We start from the raw sequence: 19,486 nt of genomic DNA, 5'->3' as shown, positions 1-19,486 counted from the left end.
TTTGAATCATCACACAAGAAGTGGTTCATTTGTAATGCTTGTTTAATGTGAAGCTCCTGGCACCTGCATGGGTAAAATCTACTACATGGAATTTTTTACTCACAGTTGTGAAGTTCCTTTCTGTAGCAGCTACACTGTCATTTCAGAAGGTGTAGACTGTTTTCCAGTTATTCAGTAACACTCTGTCACAAAGACCATACAGTCTTCCAAGCATAGAATACTAAAATTAAGAAAGCAACTCCCCAAAACAAACATGAACAACATCCCCCCAAACCACAGTTTTCACAGAATTTTCTATGTTTGTTCAAACAAACAGACACTCCAACTTATTTTTTATATCATTTCCACCACGATGTCTGGTTATTTTAAGCAGTAAAACAATGTTTTACTCTGAAGATTTTACTTACATCAAGAGAGCCTTCATTTATAACAATTAGTCCCATGTTCTTTCTCAAAAGTTTACAAGAGTGACCTGTTAGAAAAGATTTTGTTTTCAAAAATCTGTTCCACAAAATCCATTATAACATAACAAGGATTTTTTTTTTCCTGTAAGAGAACTACAGACAAAATTAAAAATAAGATTTCCCTGGCTGAAATCAATGATTAAAAAAAAATTCAACTGCATTTTAAACAGGTACATACAGGTACTAAGTCAGAACAGTTAGAATTTCCCTTGCTGCAACTTGCAACTGTTCTACCTTATTCAGGAGTGCTTTAAAGAGTGTTACAGAAAACAATAGATGTCCCTGAGCCTTGTAATTTTTAGAATGCAACTTGCATTTCACTCAAAACTTGCATATATATATATATATGTTTCCAATATTTTCTTTTATTCTTTGCATTAAACAGGATGCATGTTGTGCTAACGAGGTAGGCTGCCTAGTCAAAAATATGTATCACCATTCTTAATAAAGTAGAAATATTGGTATTATGTGCACTGCCTCAAACCTGAAGGTACTAAGAAAAATGACCTTAGATCAACTGTATCATGTGCATATGGAAAGTTCTTTAAGATTAGAAATAATAACACCCAATAAAAAGGATCCACATGACTAAAGTAAGGCTTTATTTAGGGCATGTATCCACACTGCAGCAGAAAGTGCAGATATGGTCACATGCAAAGAATATTAAATCTTAAAAGCAGCTTTCATGTATAACTATTTAAAAATACAGATTTATCATTGTTGAAATTAGTCTTTTTTCCCATCTTTCATAATAAAAGGATAAAAATAAACCTCTGTTAAAAGGTTATAGTACTTTAGTTCACCTTTCTTAGAAAGAAAGAAAAATAGAGAAGGGAAACTAAGAACACTTACATTCTCTTAATATTATTCCCTCTCACTGTCAAAAGCCAATGTATTTTTTCTAATTCATTTCATATGCTATAAAAAAGAACAATTGCCTATTTTTCTGCCTCCTCTCTAACATAACTTTTTCTTGCTCTTAGTATTTTAACAGAGCAGAATCCACCATTCCCTACCCTCCACCTATCAGTGACTAAAAAGTTCACATCAAATTTTGGAGTGACATATAATATTATTATTTTTTACAAGAAAACTTCCCATTCTGAAAGAAATTTACTCCACCAACTGCTATTATTTCTAAACCTGTAACAAAGCCATCAAATAAATGCAAATATAATACCAATATTAATGGCAGTCTCTTGTTTGTCCCCAGTAAGTATCCAAATTTTTATGTCTGCTTTCATGAGTGTTTCTATGGTTTCAGGCACTTTGTCTTGTAGTTTATCTTCAATTGCTGTTGCTCCAAGCAGCTGAAGATTCTGTGAACATAAAATATTTTGTACACATAGGGTTTTTTTTGGTTTAAATTCAATTTCAATCTTCCATTTATTTTATTTAACTCTCTGTATTTACGACAAGATTAATGAAATCTAAACTCATTAATCAGATAAAGAACTTCCAGTTTATTCCTATGAGCTTTAACTTAGATATCTGTGTGGCTTGACAAAACTACACAGTGTGATCACTCAAACTTCAACCAATTATTCACAAGCTCAGTAGCTTCTTCAGCAACAGCTACCTTTTCCTGAGGAGTACCTCTCTGATTTGAAGGCTTCAGGAATGCTATTACCATGCCTTCTCTCTTTTAATGATTTCTCTTCACTTTGTAAAAAAAAAAAAAAAATCCAAAACACCTGTCAATTCATCTTAGTACTTCATGTCTGATTTTAACTTCCTATGGAATGAATCTACATAGGTTTTGTGAATACAGCCATTTTTGTATTTCCTATTTCTATACCTTTAAAACTAGCTAAATGTTAAAGACACCATTATAAATCTAATAGTGTGCAATCCTGGTAGCAGCATGGCCTGCATACTACATCCTGAGAAAGTACTTGTGCAGCTAATACAAAAATTTGTAAAGGTAGCGTCGTCGTCACAGCATTAAAAAGTTACACAGTTTCAAGACTGTTTTGTCACATCTAGATAAACTGCTCAGCAATGTTCACTAGTGACTGAAGCTATATACCCTCATCCCTCTTTTTCATGAATTAAACACCACAGGTTCTTGAGGCTCTGAATTTTATGCAGTTTCATCAATCTAATCTCTTTTATACTTTCCAAGGAAAAAAATCCCAAAATAAGCCCCTCAAAACTGAAGTACCAAAACTTCAAACACTATTGGTCTCATGCACTCCTTTTTCTTACAGATTTAATAGTCATGGGACCTTTTTTCGTTGAGGCAGTGAAGTCTTAAACAAATTGGCTACTCCACAAGCTTGGCCACTCCAGAAGCAGTGCTGCTAGAAACTTAAGGCTCTGCTCCTGTGACGCTGTATCTGGGTATAAGCTCACTTTGGAGGCCTTCAGTAAAAGAGAGGTTGACAAAGTGGAGAAATTCCAACAGAGGGACACAAAAGTAGCTTAGGGCCCAGAGCACGCTATATTAAGAGTACCTGAAGAAGTAGGATGAGTTTAACATGGGAAAAAAATAAGACTAAGGGAGGGATTCCTTCTCCTAACTGAAGCTTGCAGAGCAGCCATCCTTCTCCAAAATGTGTGGTGCACAGTGAAAGAGCAAGAGGCAGCAGTCACATTCTGCAGCAACAAAAAATTTAATTCAGACAAAAGAAAAAAAGACTAAGTTGCGCATCAAAAAAAATTACCTGCTACAGCTGGGAAAACTCCCTCCTTGTAGATATTCAAAACTTCATCCAAGTGTTGGGGAAGCAAAACTAGCCCTGCTTTGAGTAGGGATCTGTGTCTAGATGACCTCCAAAAGTCCCTTCCTAACTTGATTACTCCATTGTTCCAAGATCATTATATAATGAAGCAGATGTTGTTTATCTGTTTTACACTTTTTCACACACTAGAAGAACTCTGAAAAAAACCTTTCCAGTAGGTTCCACCCATAATCGACACTTTCCACCAAGGTAGTTACTTGCAGCAAAAACTTTTGTAAGATTAATTGTACCTTAATTTTGATTATTTAAACTGCAAGGACTACGTGACACAACTGTCAGTATATTTCCAGAATTTTTTTTTCTGTCTAAGCACTATTCCTCAATAGTGATTCACTTTTCATGGTATAGAAAATAAGGACAATCATTAAGAACCCACTCTTCTGCTCATCCCTCTGCCCACCCCCATCCTCCACCCCCCACCAACCCAAACCCCAGAAAGCTACATCAAGCTACACATACTTTTTCAATTAGTTCATAGCTCTCCTCAAGTTTGAGTACTCTGTTTTGTATAGCTGTAGAAGCACGGTGATAGACATCTAACCATTCTTGATAATCACTTTCTGAAATCTCAGCCACAGCAAAACACAGAGTTCTTAAGCCTAAAGAGAAACCAGATAATGATTCAGTATTAGTTAGTCCCTTCCCTGATATGCCTGCAATGAATAAGTTTTGAAAGCTGAATTTATTCTGTATTTTATGTATGCCTATGCCTGATTTTCAACTTACTGCTGCACATCTTAAAGAACTTTTAAAATATACGTAAGTAAAAATGTGTTATAAATAGAAATTTATTCAACAGAGTAACAGTTTCAAAAAAGCTGAATGTAATACACATTATATATTTCAGGGGAAAAACATAATCAATTTTTATGTAAGATTCGACTTAGTTTAAACTGTAAACAAGACACAAAGCAATCCCAACACTTGCTGAACAAATATGTACATTGAAACATTAAAACTGTAAAATTGGATTGTATTTCTGAGAAAAAAAAATTATAAACTTAAACGCTGTTATGATGGAAAGAAGTAAAATTAAAACATATCAGCATAAGGTTACAGCTGCCCTCTTCACCCCTCCTCAATATTCTTAGGAAATTCTAGTTTGAAGTTTATCATCTAGAAGCCAACTTTGAATCCCCTCATTTAATTTTCCCATCTCACATATTTTTTCAGCTCTCCAAATTCTTAAAATAAAATCATTATGTACCATTTGACAATTTTACTTAACAACCTTTGAGCTGGTTGTTATTATTAACAAATTTTTTCCTTCATCAGAAATCTGAATTAAGCATTACAGCAAGAATTTGAGACTGCGTGATTATAAGAAATACCTATTTTTTGACAACACACATTTATACTCAATTTAAGTAGCTAGGTGTGAATTTTCTAACAGCTAATTTTCACATATTACCAGATTTCTACAGAATGAAGTTGACCTAACTCTTTATATACCAGCCACAGTTTGCAGGCTGATGGATTTAGAAGGGGCGCAGGCAGGACTAATGTAGTTACCCCCTTTGGTCACTTGCCCACTCTGCTCTAGGAGATGAGCAGCACCATAACCAGGGATGGCTAAATGTAACCTTTATTTGTTCACAGCTTCCTGGAGCATACAGCTCAGCACCAGCGGCAATTTTGAAATTTTAAGACGTTGGGCATGAAATAACACAAGTGTCTTAGATGTAGGAGTAATTTAGTTTAGATAAAAACCATGTGTAATCCTAGTACCCTGACAACTAAACAGCATTAGGAAGACAGTGTCTCACCATCTAGACTTAAAAGAATAAACTCAAGGCTGACAACTCAACAGGTTTTTTTCTCTGCATAGTAAGGGTATGCTAACAAGGTGCAAAGCAATGAATACAGGTAAAGGGGAGGAAAGGAACATATGTCTGACTAACAGTGACACAATTTCCACAATGCTTTCAACATATTTTCTGCAGACCATAAAATGAAGAAAAGAAAGCCAAGTGTATGGAATGTCAGCAAATGGTTTTCTCAACATATTTACTTTCTCTTTTAATATCGGTGCCTAATTATTTTTTCCTGTTTTTAATATGATTCTTTTCATTGTGATTTAAAAGAATCTTCCAAATAAAATGTGGAAAACAAAATATCATTAAGCCTGGTTCTTAACAGACTGGAACAACACAGGAAAATTACACATGACTTTTCTATTTATCCAAGCAGGCATTAACACTCAAGCTTAATAAATGCGTATATACAAATGCCAGCCATGCTAACCACTTCATTTTTGAACAACACACCAAGAGCAGGCAGCAAATGCCAAGGACATACTGTCCTGCCACATGAAAGGATACTCATGAGAAACTTTGCAACATTACTGGCTGCAATTTAAATCTCAAACAAAAATATATACTAATTTTTTAATCTATTCCAGAAATATGTAATTTTTTAAATAAGACTGAATTTTATGCTTTTTAAAAGGTTAGAAATTCACTCTTCTGAACAGTAGATCTTTTCATCTATTGAAAAGAAGGATACAAAAAGCACCTGAACAAACCTCTTAATCCTATCATATCTACCGTGGTTCAAAAAACAGGTGGAATTTTCCACTTTTTATGTTGATTCATTTACTGCAACCTGACTGCTAAGGAGTTGTATTACTGATTTAATAAGAACAGTAATTAAGAACTGGATTGAAATTTTCTTACAGGACAGCACATAGTGATCTAATTTTGTCTTTTCTGTAACCAAATATATACCTTATGACCCAAACTAACTTCACACCTAAGTAACTTTTTCTTGATTTATTCTGGTTAAGCCTTTCTAGAACCCCAGAGTGTATCTGAGGCTTTGGGCTGTACCATCAGTCAAATTTGTTTGGGTATAGTTCCGCTTTCAACTTTATTGTATAATTTATTCTAACTTTATTAATTTAAGAGTCTTTAAGACTAACTAAATGTTTCCTGCAGAGATCTTGATATGAAAAATTAACAAAAGAAACAGATCTGTGACTTGCTTCTGCTGTCACTGCTAGAACTAAGAGACTGAAGCTGCTTAATACAGTAGTCAAAACTCTAAATTCCATGATAAACCAAAAGACAAAAACTGGAGTCATATGTATGACAGAAGAATGACCTTTCATGACAGCAAGAAAGATCTGGCCAGAGATCAGTTAACAAAACGTAAGGATTTTTTTAAGAAAGAAAATATTTTACCAATGTTTGCTTTCCAATGTAAGTTTATTTCTTAAGACATATTAAAGACAATGTCAATATTTCAATAGCAGTGTTATTTGAAAAATGAAGACGTAAAAACTCTGCAGTTCAGATTCCCATGACTCTTCAAATTTTGCTTTCAACTACTCTCAATCAACTCACTGATAAATTGAAACACTATGATACTGCAGACTACAACAATATAATCCTTTCCTGAGATACTAAGGGGGTACAGCACTGAAGATCTAGGAACTGTGCAGAAACCTTTCTACCATCTGCTTTTCTGCTCACATCTGTACTGTGAAATCCACTATAAATAAATGACTAACTGGCTGCTTGTGTCAATCATTTAAATTTCAGAGTCTTTGCAATTTTATTTACTATTCCTACTTCACAAACCCTCACAGAGAGGTTCTGTAGCTTTTGCAGCTGTTTTGTAAAAGTGATTGATAAAACTGCAGACACCAAAACACACCATATGGATGCTGGCAATCCTCCTTACTGGGACTGGTGACAGAAACAATACAGCTAAAAGCTACCTTAAAAGCACGACACTAATAATTTCCAACCATCTTTACTTTGGCTGTGCTTCTTCCTGTGTGCCATCCCTACAGCATTCACTGGGTATGGGACATGAAAGAGACCATGAGAAATGAGATCTTCACAGAAAAAATGTGCCATGTGTTTGCTCTCTCAAAAAATATGTTTTGGTTAAAAGATTCCACTGTGTACTCTGTGGGTGTGTTGGGTTGTTTTTCAGGGTTTTTTAAGCATGAAGTTATTAATGAAACTTCTCAGGAAGATTTTTCTTAAGGAGACATGGCTCAAACATAATTTTCAAACTTAACATGAGTAAACCACCACAGTAACACAAAATTGAGAAGCTGGAAAGTTGAGCACTAACTGAATTTTGTATTTATTTTTATATTGAGTAATACCACCCACCTTCTGTAGCAAACTGCTCTAGATGTTTTAAGGTGATTTCTTTGTATTTTGAACTTTCGGCAAGACGGTCATAAATTACAGTATCCTACAAAACAAATAAAATTAGTTCAGAACACTTTAATAGAAAAATTATTTCTTTTTTGGGTACACAATACAAATCATGTAGAAAAATGGCAGAAAAATAGAACTGTATTATTTAAGCATCAAAAATTAGACATAATTTTATTCCAGAAGTTAAAAAAGGATCTTCTAATCCTCAGATTTTCTAAATTTATAAATTCTGCTATAATGCAGCTTTTTCTTCTACATTTTTTGATGCTATTTCCCCTTATTTTGAAAAGTGCCAAAATGCTGTCTTCCTCTTTTAATATTACGTCCACAAAATAAAATTAGTGCTTCATAACTGCCATTTTCAGTTTTTTTTGTAGCCAGCTTAATATACAGAATATTAACAACAGTTTCTTTTCTTCATTTGAGATGATAAAAAATGGACATTTATATTCAACAAACTTCCTTTTCTTAAACCATTCTGGAACTGGATTTCATCACCTTCCCCCTCAAACTTGACTTGACATACAAACCAAGAACTAAAGAGCAACTCTGCTATTCCCATAAGCATTATGATAAGGATATCTTTCCACAGGTCCTGCTTTTGGGAAAAAATACTTCTGTGTAATATCAATGGTTGGCTAAAATTCTACTCTAGTCACTTATGCTAGATTACTATCTCTATCTAGTGATCCATGCTCAGCTACTCCAGCAAGTAATTAATACATTCATCTACATGTTCATCCATTTTCTTGGAGTACAGAAGGAAGCAATTAATAGGAAGTATAAAGTTATTAGTCCAGTACAAAGAATAGGATGAACAGGTCCATCGTATCTTCATAGGCACTTAGTAAAAAAAGACATCAACTGGTCCATCACATTGAACAGCTACACAGCAAAACAATGTAAATTGGAAGAGGTACATCGACATTCCTTCCCCCACATTTTCAATGTTTTGACTGCAGTTATAACAATCTTTTACTTTTGTATTTGTATTTGTAGCATGTGTTCTTTGTTACAGGGAAAACAGAATAAAACTCACAGCTCCTTTGCAGTAGAGTCTTAACTTTCCTGATGGTGTGCGAACTATCACTGACATTCTCTTCCTAGTGCTGAAAGAGAAATAAATGCTCTATATAAGGTAGTTCATAAATACAAGCATTTACCAATATTTTACCTAGTAATATCAATATATATCTTATATTACACACAGGATAAAAAGTCAGCACTATCTATTCTGAATGATGTTCTCAGCTGACTGGGATGGAAACAGTTTTACTGCCTAACAATTAAAAGGAATGCTATTTTCCTAGGCATACTTCTGTAGGCCTTTTTCCCATCAAAATGATTTTGAGAATTTTCACCTTCATCTGAATACCGTCTACAGATGACAAAAAAGCATCATAAAGAACAAAGCACTTATCATCAATATCACAAAGAGGTATCATGGACTGTTTCAGTTTTTTCTTCCTTTCCAGTCAGCCAGAGTCACTCGTACACTGTACTGTGCTGCAATCCTATTACTGTCATCCCAGAGTTTCATTTATCATGCAAACTTTGCAGCATCCTAAGAACTGGAAAGGGGCTGGACTAATTTTAACGACTCTCTGGCTCTCAGTTGTTAATAAAATCCAAGTTATTTTTTATTTTTGTCCTCATAACTGAGGTAGAAATTGGAGAAAGCATGGAGAAGCTGTCACGGTCTGCTTTCTGTCTTCTCTTTGAGGTTCACCAAAAAGCATTCTTTAGGTGCAAGATCATGTCCTGTCAAGATGTGTATTTTTATCATAAGTCTTTCAAATTTCAACTTTAGAAATAAATCTACAGAAACCATTCAGAGAACAAAATATTTCTCATACAACAGTCCACACTAAAACAGAGATGGAAATAAATGGTCCTTTAACTATTTTGGTTTCTGTTGGAACTGGATCCCATTTATACATCATCAAAGAGCATTATTGTATGAATGGTTCCTGAACTTTCAGACTGCCATGGAAATTCCTGTAAATGGAATGTGCACATAGGTGAAGGAAAATATTTTATGATTACTGAGGAAGTAACAGGCTGAAGAGTATCTTCAGGAAAACATTTTCTAATTCCACCTGTGTGTGCACTTTGCTTCAAGTAAAAATTTCTCAACAGCAATATTAAATTACATTGTTACCATGAATATTGCACAAAAGAGCATAAAAAGCTATTAACTACTGCAACTGCTTTTCCATTTCACCTCTAATCCAAAAAACCTCAGGTAAGTAAAATTCCAAAAAACTTAAGACAGTGTCCAGTTGGGGATCTACTTAGACAACACCGGAGAAATTAAGATCATCTAAACTACAGTTAAGCTGCCTAAAATAAAAGAAAGTCTCAGATTCACATCGATTCCTGCCAAGACTATATAGCCTACTTAAATTCATTACATTTGCCTGAATGTTTAACTCAGAAATTGTGGAGGAATTACAGCAGGTTAGCAGGTTGTATAAACAATAATTTGATATATTTGCCCTTGCCAGGTAAAGACTCAACAATACCGGAAGATTGCAACCTTGAAGTCCTGCATAGATTATCATATTATTTTACTGAAGATGTATCAAAGAATAACCAATGTTTTCCCATAGTATTCTGAAACTTTAGCTATACAGACAGATACTGAATCTTGACTGACATATACTTAGTAAAGCTGCAATAAAGCTAATGACCAAGAGTTACTGTCAAGGTCTCCTTACTTTTATAAGCCTTTTTACAGCAGTGACAGTTTTATTTCCTTTTCCTGGTGAACTACAGTAGCCACTAAATTGCACTGCTACAAATAACTGTCAGTGTGAGACCACTGTTTTTTTCTGTTTCTTCACTGTAGACGTGATGTGAGCAGCCATAAAGATGACCTGGTTATAATGGGAAAAATACTGAACAGAAGATGTTTGCTGAAATAGTGACAGAGAAAATGCCTGCAAGCCTAGAAATTGGAGACATCCTGAGATACCATCAATCTCCCCAAAACAAGAAACCATAACCAGAACTTTTTGTCTGGAAAAGGGAGAAAATACCATGAGAACGTAGGAATTGACAAAAATCTGGAAAAATAAAAATTGGTCTGGGAGAAAAAAACACATCATCATTTAGTGTAGTGGTTTGGTCCTAAATACTCATTACTGTTTATCTTCTGTGAGATAAGAATTAGGAGAAATGCAAAGCAGGCACCAACGTGAAAGAATATAAAGAAGTTTATTAACAGACCTAAAAGAAGAAAAGAAAAAAACCAAACTATACCACCTTCAGAACTCTCCTCCTCCCCCCACCTTCCTCCCTTCTCCCACTGACAATGTAAAAAGACAACCCTTAAGATGTTCAGTCTGTTTGCCACTTCCATAATAACCTTGTTCAGTTTATTTAGAAAGAGGAGTCTCTTCTTGCTCGTGCTATGAAAACATTATCACAACAAGACAGCTGCCCGGATTGGTTCTCTGCTCGCATGCAAGTCCCTTCCCCTGACTTGCAGCTTTTCCCACAACTGCTTTTGAGGGTCCACTCTTGAAGTTTTTTTGGGGTACAATTTTAAGGTTGAGCCGTTCAGAAACAACAAAAAAAAACCAGAGGCCCTTCTCCTTCCCTGGGAGCAAAGGGTCTTCTTCATCTTTAAGACTATCTCCGGGAGCATCTCTAGGAACTGAGGTTTTCTCCTTTCCCGTTTGGAGCAAAAGTCCTCATCTGGTTCATCTCTCCCTGTCCAAACTTCTCATGAAATTACAGCTGTGTCAGCATCTGCTTATTGCTTACGAGTTGAACACTCCACCCCCCATATCTTCATGAAATTACAACGGGATACTCTGATATATCATAGCTTCACAACAGAATTTCGCTTTAAGCGTCTCCTCTCTCTCTTCCCTCAGGTTTTCAGCTCTTCACAGCACTAAAAGGGTTAATCTCACCTTGGCCTTGCAGCTGGAATGTGGCTTATCGCTGTTGGTCACTGACCTCTGCCGGACAGAGGTGCCGCTTTGCTGAATCTCGGCCGCAGTGGAGGGGGGGGGTTCCGAGCCGCTCCGGCTGCCCACGGCAAGGCAGTGGGGGGGTGGTTCCATGGCTGGAACAGGCCCAAGCAGGGCCTGGCCGGCCCCACTGGCCCCCACACGGGGCCTGCAGCCACCTGTCCCAGCGCCGGAAACGAGAGAGAGCTTGGGGGGGAGTTTGTCTATTCTTAAGGGTGGATCACAGAGGCGGCCACAACTTTAAGTGGCTTAAAGAATTGTCCATATTCAAACTGGCCAGCTGATAGGTACTATCAGGTCCCACAGGAAGCTGTAAGCAACCCCTTAGCAAGGACATCCCTTCCGGGACTATGCTTGCTAACCTATGACAATCATCTACACATCATCTATTCCCAAGGGAAATACAGGAATTAGCAGCATCTACCGACTGCTGAATGTAGTGGTGTCCTGCATCCCCTTTTGTCTGCGTCCCACATGAATGACTTACTTGTACCCAGCACGGAGCCTCTTTAAGAGCCAGCTCCATGCAAATCATCCTCAGGGTGTGTTTGTATACATTCCTTTACTAACAGGAATTTTTAGTAACCTGTAATAAAAAAAAAAAAGTAGAAAAAAGCATCCCCGTGTCCTTGTGTGCTATGGAATCCTGCAAACCCTGTTGTCATCTCTATGTACCTGCAGGCTGGGTAACCCTTTGGGCTGTTACAAAGAGGCAGAATACCTGGTAATTCCCAGGGAGTTGCAATGGGATTATAAATAGGCAGAAGCATCTTAAAGTGACAGAAATACTTCTCTCAGTCACAAGATTTGCAGCTTTCAGAAGTAGATCTTGATAGGTCCAGTAACTCTAAAATCTGACATTTAGGATGAAACAACCACAGAAAACAAACACTGCTACAGAGGTTTTGGTACCTCCTCTGTCAGCCAGTCACTGTGTTTTTACTTTTAGAAGTATCAGGTCTTCAGTCACAGAATCAGTGTATTCTGGAGCTCTTTGAATGATTGTGAGGAGGTAAGTCCTCAAATGCTCTGGGAGGACTTTTGTCTGCCCACTACAAGAACTAAGACAACATGGATTACTCATGAAAGTGATCACACAGGAGAGACTAGTCAAGGTATGAATTACAGGTAAATACATTGGCATTGTAAATCCAAAATATAGGAATTCAGACAAGAAGCTTTAAACTGTAACTATCACAGATGGTTTCTGCTAGGCTATGGAAGTATGCCCTAGGGATATAAATGAAAATCAGTCATTAAATCAATAGACAGTACATACTGGAGATATTGAGATATTATTACTAGATATGTACTCAATACTTGCCAGTGAAGTTAATGCTGGTAATAAAAATGCAATTTTTTCCTCTAGGAAAACAAGCAGATACAAATCAAAACCTCATTCAGTAGCACTGCTAGCAATGACATGTTGATTCAAGGACTGATGTGCAATTTGTGCACTGATAGTGGATGTTGCTTATATATAATGACACAAGGAATCACACACTCAAATCCTACTCATCTTCACAACTAGCCCAGGTGAAAAGACAGTGCACACAGTCAAACCTAAGACGTTCTACGCTTCTGCATCTTTGACACAGTGCCTTGCTTTCCCCTGCCCTGCAAACACATACCCTAGGAGTTGGTTTGGGCTGCCAAGAGACAGCTGCAGTTTTTCTATTTGTTACAGCACTAGGTGACAGAATACAAGAACAGGCACAACACTGCACAATTCCTTCCCTAACAATACAGGGAGCCCTGAACAGCAGAGAATCTGAACAACTCTTTACTTTCTAGAACTAAAGGTACCATAAGCAGTTGTGGCATCTGAGCAGACTATCTACTGGAGGCAACATAAACTCAGCACAAGTTTTTAAAACACTATTTGCTAATTTCAAGAATTATCAGTATAGTATTTTAGCATGCTTTCAGTATGCTCACCTGCCAATTAGATTGACAACTACTTCCTTGCTATGAACAAAGTATAATTACTGTGTTCTATAAGTCTACTCTCTTTTCACAGGCACAAGTGTAATCACAGAAAAAACAGAATACCAGAAGTGGCAAGTCTACCAGGTACTCCTGCAAGTTTTACTTCTGTAACGTGCTTCCCCAGCAGACTATCCTATCAAATGTTGACACTGTTGCACTCTACTTGCAGAAGAGTAGTAATCTAGCCTGTACTGGAAAGCGGCAATGAATTAATTTGCATTTTTTCTGGGAAATACTTGGAACACCTGCAAACTCTTAACAGTTTATTCAAAACAGATTACTTCTTGGAAGCTACATGCTCCTACCCATGCAAATAGTGTTGTTTTGGAGCCAAAATTTCTCTTGCTGTGGAACACGGGTGACCTCTAGTGCTTCCAACAAGTCAATTCAAAGCACAGCTAAATATTGCAGAATAAGAAAAAAAAAATCTATGCAAACTGAATACTTAATAAAGTTCTGTGATCAGTATCCACCAAAAATCCTCTGAAGACTGAGATTTATAAGCAATTCTCCCGTCTCCATAAAGTATCACTGTTTAAATTACAATTTTAGACTGACACAGAAATTTAAAAAAAAATCTGTGAAATCAAGACAAAGCTGAAAACCAGAAACAAAGTAGCCATCCTTCACTACTACTCCACAAACGCCGTATGAACTTCCACAGAAGTCTAATTAACAGCAATGCACTTTGCAGTACATACTCGCTAGCTTTCAAGAAAAGAAAATGCAAGCAATGCCTGCAAAAAAAAATGAAACCATGACATAAATCTAAAAAATTCACGTATGTCCTCTACAATATATAAAATGAACATTAATTGCCAACAGACACTAAAAGACATTCATAACCATAAAAACTACTTTCTGTTGCACCTTTCATTACATTTCATATTATTATTGCAACTACTCTGATTTCACCCAACTCATACATCTTCAGTTTGTCTCTCCAGCATTGCACTAGATTGTTTTATTTTTTCATTTTTTTGCTTCTTTAGCTAAGCTCAAGGGAAATATAATAGGACAGGAAGGAAAACAACAATCACTTTCCACAGGCACAATTAGCAGTAATCATTTTAAGAAAAAAAAGGAACTTCCTCTACATGCAAATCCCTTCCTTACCCTTTGCCAAAGTAAGCAATGGACCTACACAAACATTTATAACACAGACAGCAAACACAGATAAAATATAAACAGCTCTACATAAGAATTGAAACTGCATTCCTATTTCTTATGGGTAAATTTGTAACTCCAAGAACTTTAACACAAAATTTTTACTGAAAGCAAAATATGTGATAAACTCATATTCCAAGTAAACCAACTGGTCAATGATGTAGTGATGCTGCTCAGAACATAAATGAGTTTCAGTTTAGAGTATTTAAACAAGCCATAGTTATAAAAGTGTATTTAAGGTCAAATGCAAAATTTAATTTTATCAGTCATGATAAATACACTTGCTTTTTAATAAACCATATGGCGCCAGGGATTTCAGAAATACTTTTAGAAGTTTGAGTACTTTCCTATATTACTTTTCACAGATTTTTTAAAGTTTTGAGATCAAAGGTTTTCTTAATCTTTGAGCAAAGGCAAAGTGAAAAATATTAGTCACAATGTAGACAACAAGAAAAAAAAAAAGCCTCCAAAATTGTTTTACAATAAACCAGGAGGTGTAATTTTAATTTTAATCATGTACTCTGCTTTGTCTATTTGTCTGTTTACATATTACACAGATGAAAGCTACACAACCTGCATACTTTGCCTGTAAAAATATAAAAAATGCAAACATTTTTATTCATGAGAGAAGTTTCTAAGTATTTCCACAAAAAGACATCATGTAAAAAGTTACCTTGTAAATTCCAGGACATTTAGCAGTTCATATCTCTCTTCCTGTCCCAGCTGAAGAATAAAAAAAAAATAAAAAAAGGGTAAGAATTAAAGGAAAAATCTCAAGCAAAAGAACCAAACTGAACCAAACATGTCAATGCAAATGTACCATAATGCAGTTATTGAGATTATTTAAACTAAAGCAGAAGCAAATACAGTAAATTATAATGTTACTCCAATGTACTTACAGACTCAATGATTACTGAGTCAGGTGTCCTTCCAGTGAATACAAAACGAAGATGCCTGGCTGCTCTGACCAATGCTCCTTCATCTGCAGCAAGTTAAATAGTTATTTTACAAATGTACCAGAAAACGGTTCGTTTACCCGATGATTTAATGAACACAGTCCAGGCTTTTCTACTTCTCATTTCCTTTTTCCTTTATGGATTTTAAGATTAGATGTGGTGCTGGAAAGAACTCTTTGTTCTCCTGTTAAAACTGATGAAATGAGTTTACAGTTCAGAGAAAATAAGCCCTGAAAGGAACACTCTCAGCTCAGTAATGTGAGCACCATCTGCGAAGCACCTAGGTTAGCACCTTCCTCAGTAGGGCACTGGACAAAGCACATTGCTTTTTGTTTAGGTTCTGGTTTGTATGAGAAGAGTTAGAAGTCATTCCTGTAAATAATAGGTATCTTCATTGTCTACATTCAGGAAACCAGCAACCACATCTCCAACAGTCATCAGTTCTCTCCAAGTGGCTCAGGATGTCAGAATGGAATTTGCTTGCAATGCCTAGTAAAACACTGCCATGACTCAGTTTACTTTATTTATGGCCCTACCTCTGCCCTTGTCTCTCAGCTGCTGAAGGACAGGATTCAGAAAGGTAGGCACCTAGAAGCCGGGGCAGTCAGGGAAGATCCTCTGCACTTTGGGTAATTTTTACCATCATAACTTGTAACACATTAGCTCAGCAGAGCTGAACATATTTTAATCATTCTGCCTTGCTTCATCATTTGCTGAATTCAAAAGTTGTCTATGAACCACAATAGGCTTGAAACAGACCTTTTGAATTATAATCTTTTGTCAATCTCTAACAGAATTTATCACAACTTCTATCCTATTAAAAACATTTCTGTTTTGATTACACAGTCTCTGTTCTCGATCAGTATCATGGTTACCAAGTACAGAATAGGTTCACAACCAAGAACATCAATTTGTCTCCTGATAGATTTTTATTTACCTCTGAGCAGTTCCTTTAGAATTCCACAGCAATCTGACAACACCTTAGTAGTGCTGTATGGTTATTGATTATTTGCCCTTACATAATCCACAGGACATTCAGATGTATTTTCTGAAGAAAATTTAAGAAGTCTAAATCCTTTTTTACAAAATTGATTTTAGTTGATACCAACTTTTTTTGAGGGATACGGTTTATAGATTTTTCTTAAAAATTTTGGAAGATATTTCAAAAACAATGAACCAAATAAAATTTGCTTGTTGAGTTGATAGAATACGTTCACTGAGTTATTTGAGCCTTACCTGGAGATGCTGCTTGATATATAATTTTATCACCTTCTCTTTCTGGAACTGCTGTATGACACACTGCCATCATTGTCAAGAACTCACATATTATAGGTGCAGTTGGCTAAGAAAAAAAAGATGTCAGAGTGTGATTAATCATTTAAGCAATAAATAACCAAAATGTAATAATAGATATAGACAAATAATAGCCCACAAAAATTTAATGACAGATTGTTCCTCTTTTCTTTAAAAACCACCTATACACTAATCAGCATGCAGGGTAACTTCTTTCTGCTGTACTTACATACTGGTTATATAAATAGAATTTAGTGGCATCTGCTATCGTAACAATCAAAATTAGATAACCATAGAACAGTTCAAATAATCATTTTTTAGGAAAGGTAAGTATGAATGTGTATTGAAAAAATTTTACTTTATTCACAGAAGTCTCTTTGAATGTTGTCTTTTTTACTAAAAAATCTCTTTTACTTTCTTTTAATACTGTATTTGACAATGCTTTTTAAGAACCTTTAGAAAGATGCAGCATACATCTACCATCTAACAGCAAAAATCACAAAGAAAATGTTGCAATATCATACTGCTTTTCAAGAAGACATTTAAATGAATATATCAGGCTAAGAACCTTATTACTACAGCTGGCATTTGCAAAACGAATGAATTGACTCCTGAATGGTTGTTTAAAAGAAACCCCAGCATTCCCTGTAAGTGAGCTCAAAGCAGCTGCCACCTCAACTGAGGGTTCCTTGAAAGCATATTTATGGTTTTTCATATTTGTAGTAGACTAAGAATAACATTACAATTGCTCTATAAAATACAATAATCTTTGAAAACCTAATTTAATTCTGTAGTGCAGAAACACTAAATGGGAGAGGTTCCTGTTCTCTTCCACTGAGGGCCCCCAAATCCTCTAAGATGTATTCAGAAGTGGCTCACTCACCTCAACAGGTTGAATTACAAACTCTTTTCCAAAGCACTTCAGAAGACATTTAAAATACAGTGGTGAAACCTCTCTTTGAATGTGTATCTCAATTTTTAGCATGCATACAAACACATTTTTATAGCTTGCATGCTCATATTATATATATACTTAACACTACGTATCTACCAGAAAACTGTGAAGGTTCAACACTTGCACACCAAGGACACTTTGACAACAGCAGTAATAGTTAATGCCTCTTTCAAACTATGCTACTCTCCCTGTTACCAGCACTGTAAATATAAATGGCTTGTGCAGGTAAGTGTAAGAGTCCCCTCTGCTTTAGATACACTTGAGAATGGCTCTCAGATGTCTACCATTAAAGACTGCCCCATTTGTAAGAAAAAGATGCTTCACTGTCTGTCAGTTAAACTGGAACTAGTCTCCTGGGAAGACAAAATTTAAGAAAAGAGCAATTTACTTACACTCTTCAAAAAGAGAACAAATAGTTACACTGTTTAAAGTAGGTGTTGGTTATGACTAGGTAAAAACATCTGTTGTACAAACAAAAGACAGAAAGTTGTAATGATGGTACTGATTCTTAAACAGATCATAAAATAACTTGTTCATTTCCTGAGAAATGTATTGTCTCTTTGGTGCAAGTAACAGCCTCCAAAATGCCTTTTTCGTTTCATCATCTGAACTGAAGATCTAACCTCATGGAAGCATGCACACAAACCCACTGCATACGGTTAACTCCTGACTCCTGTCCCAGCCCAGGTAAATCATGTCAGGATGTAAAATAACTTGGCTTATCCTAAAAGCTTTAATGGATGTCATGACATCATCTGAACCACAGGAGTACCAGTAAAACACCCAGAGAATGAAGAACATGAGACGACTTCAAACTTGTAACATCTGAACCATAGCATCAAAACAAAAAAGGAAGGGGGGAAAAAAAGGGTTGGATGTAATTAACATGTATCAGCAACAATTACAAAAGTTTTAATGAGGTCATGCTGATTTTGTATAAATACACAATTTATTTATTTTCCCCTCAAAGGACATAATCTTTTGAATTACTGGAAGCAATGGTTTCATCTCATAAAACAATGGTAATTGTTTCTATATAACTTACATGGTTGTTTTGAAGATTCTCCAGTAATGATACGTCACTAAATGTTTTTTCTTCTCCATTTTGTGGGCCTTGCCTAGAAATAATTAAGTAAAAAAGAGATCATTCTTAGCATGATTTTAACAGTTTATATACAAATCATCCAAACAAAAGTTTCAGGCTATAGCTGCTACAATAAAGGCTGCAATCATGTACTGTGAGAAAAAGAATCGAAAAGGTACTCCTTTCACATTTCCAAAGTTTGTTTAATTTAAAGAAACCTTGGTTTATATAAATACACTTAAATCCAGCAAAGTCTCTCTGCTGAATTCAGGTAATGAAGGATGAAGTAAAAATATATCCACAATGTAAGACTGAGGCTTCTTGTCTTCTGATCTCTAGAATGAGATTACAGAAGGGACACAAAACAAATATGCCTAAAGAGATCACATTTCAACAAGAAATTAGCAGTTTTGGGATAGGTTTCTAAATGTTTGCAGAAAAGCAAGTCTGTTATCTGAAAGAGGTAAACAAATGAGTTCAGACTTGAGAGAAGTCTGCATGTAGAGGGTTTGCTTTCTATTACTTATGATCAAAAAGGAACATATTAAATTGAAAGATAAAGAAGACACAGCAACAATGGCGAAGTATAGAATTAAGAAATGCAAGAAAGAGATAGTTCTGGACAAATAAAGTCATACACTAACATCTCCTCAAAAATGTAGATACTTCTTAG

At 35.7% G+C, this 19,486-nt stretch overlaps 1 protein-coding gene across 6 annotated transcripts in view; it reads right to left on the bottom strand.

Moving 5' to 3' along the window:
* Positions 1 to 19,486, bottom strand: part of ATP8A1 (ATPase phospholipid transporting 8A1) — a 110,146-nt gene that overhangs the window by 50,564 nt on the left and 40,096 nt on the right. For all 6 annotated transcript variants that reach the window (XM_069014203.1, XM_069014198.1, XM_069014202.1 and 3 more), the window contains 9 exons: positions 18,775 to 18,847; positions 16,718 to 16,823; positions 15,425 to 15,507; positions 15,199 to 15,248; positions 8,426 to 8,495; positions 7,336 to 7,420; positions 3,668 to 3,807; positions 1,645 to 1,783; positions 408 to 472 (listed from right to left, as the gene is read on the bottom strand). In XM_069014203.1, coding sequence (XP_068870304.1) covers positions 408 to 472; positions 1,645 to 1,783; positions 3,668 to 3,807; positions 7,336 to 7,420; positions 8,426 to 8,495; positions 15,199 to 15,248; positions 15,425 to 15,507; positions 16,718 to 16,823; positions 18,775 to 18,847 — 811 coding nt within the window. The remainder of the gene's footprint in view (positions 1 to 407; positions 473 to 1,644; positions 1,784 to 3,667; positions 3,808 to 7,335; positions 7,421 to 8,425; positions 8,496 to 15,198; positions 15,249 to 15,424; positions 15,508 to 16,717; positions 16,824 to 18,774; positions 18,848 to 19,486) is intronic.

The sequence above is a fragment of the Aphelocoma coerulescens genome, chromosome 4, assembly GCF_041296385.1.
Source record: "Aphelocoma coerulescens isolate FSJ_1873_10779 chromosome 4, UR_Acoe_1.0, whole genome shotgun sequence".
Classification (NCBI taxonomy): Eukaryota; Metazoa; Chordata; class Aves; order Passeriformes; family Corvidae; genus Aphelocoma; species Aphelocoma coerulescens.
This window is presented reverse-complemented; position numbering and strand designations above follow the sequence as displayed.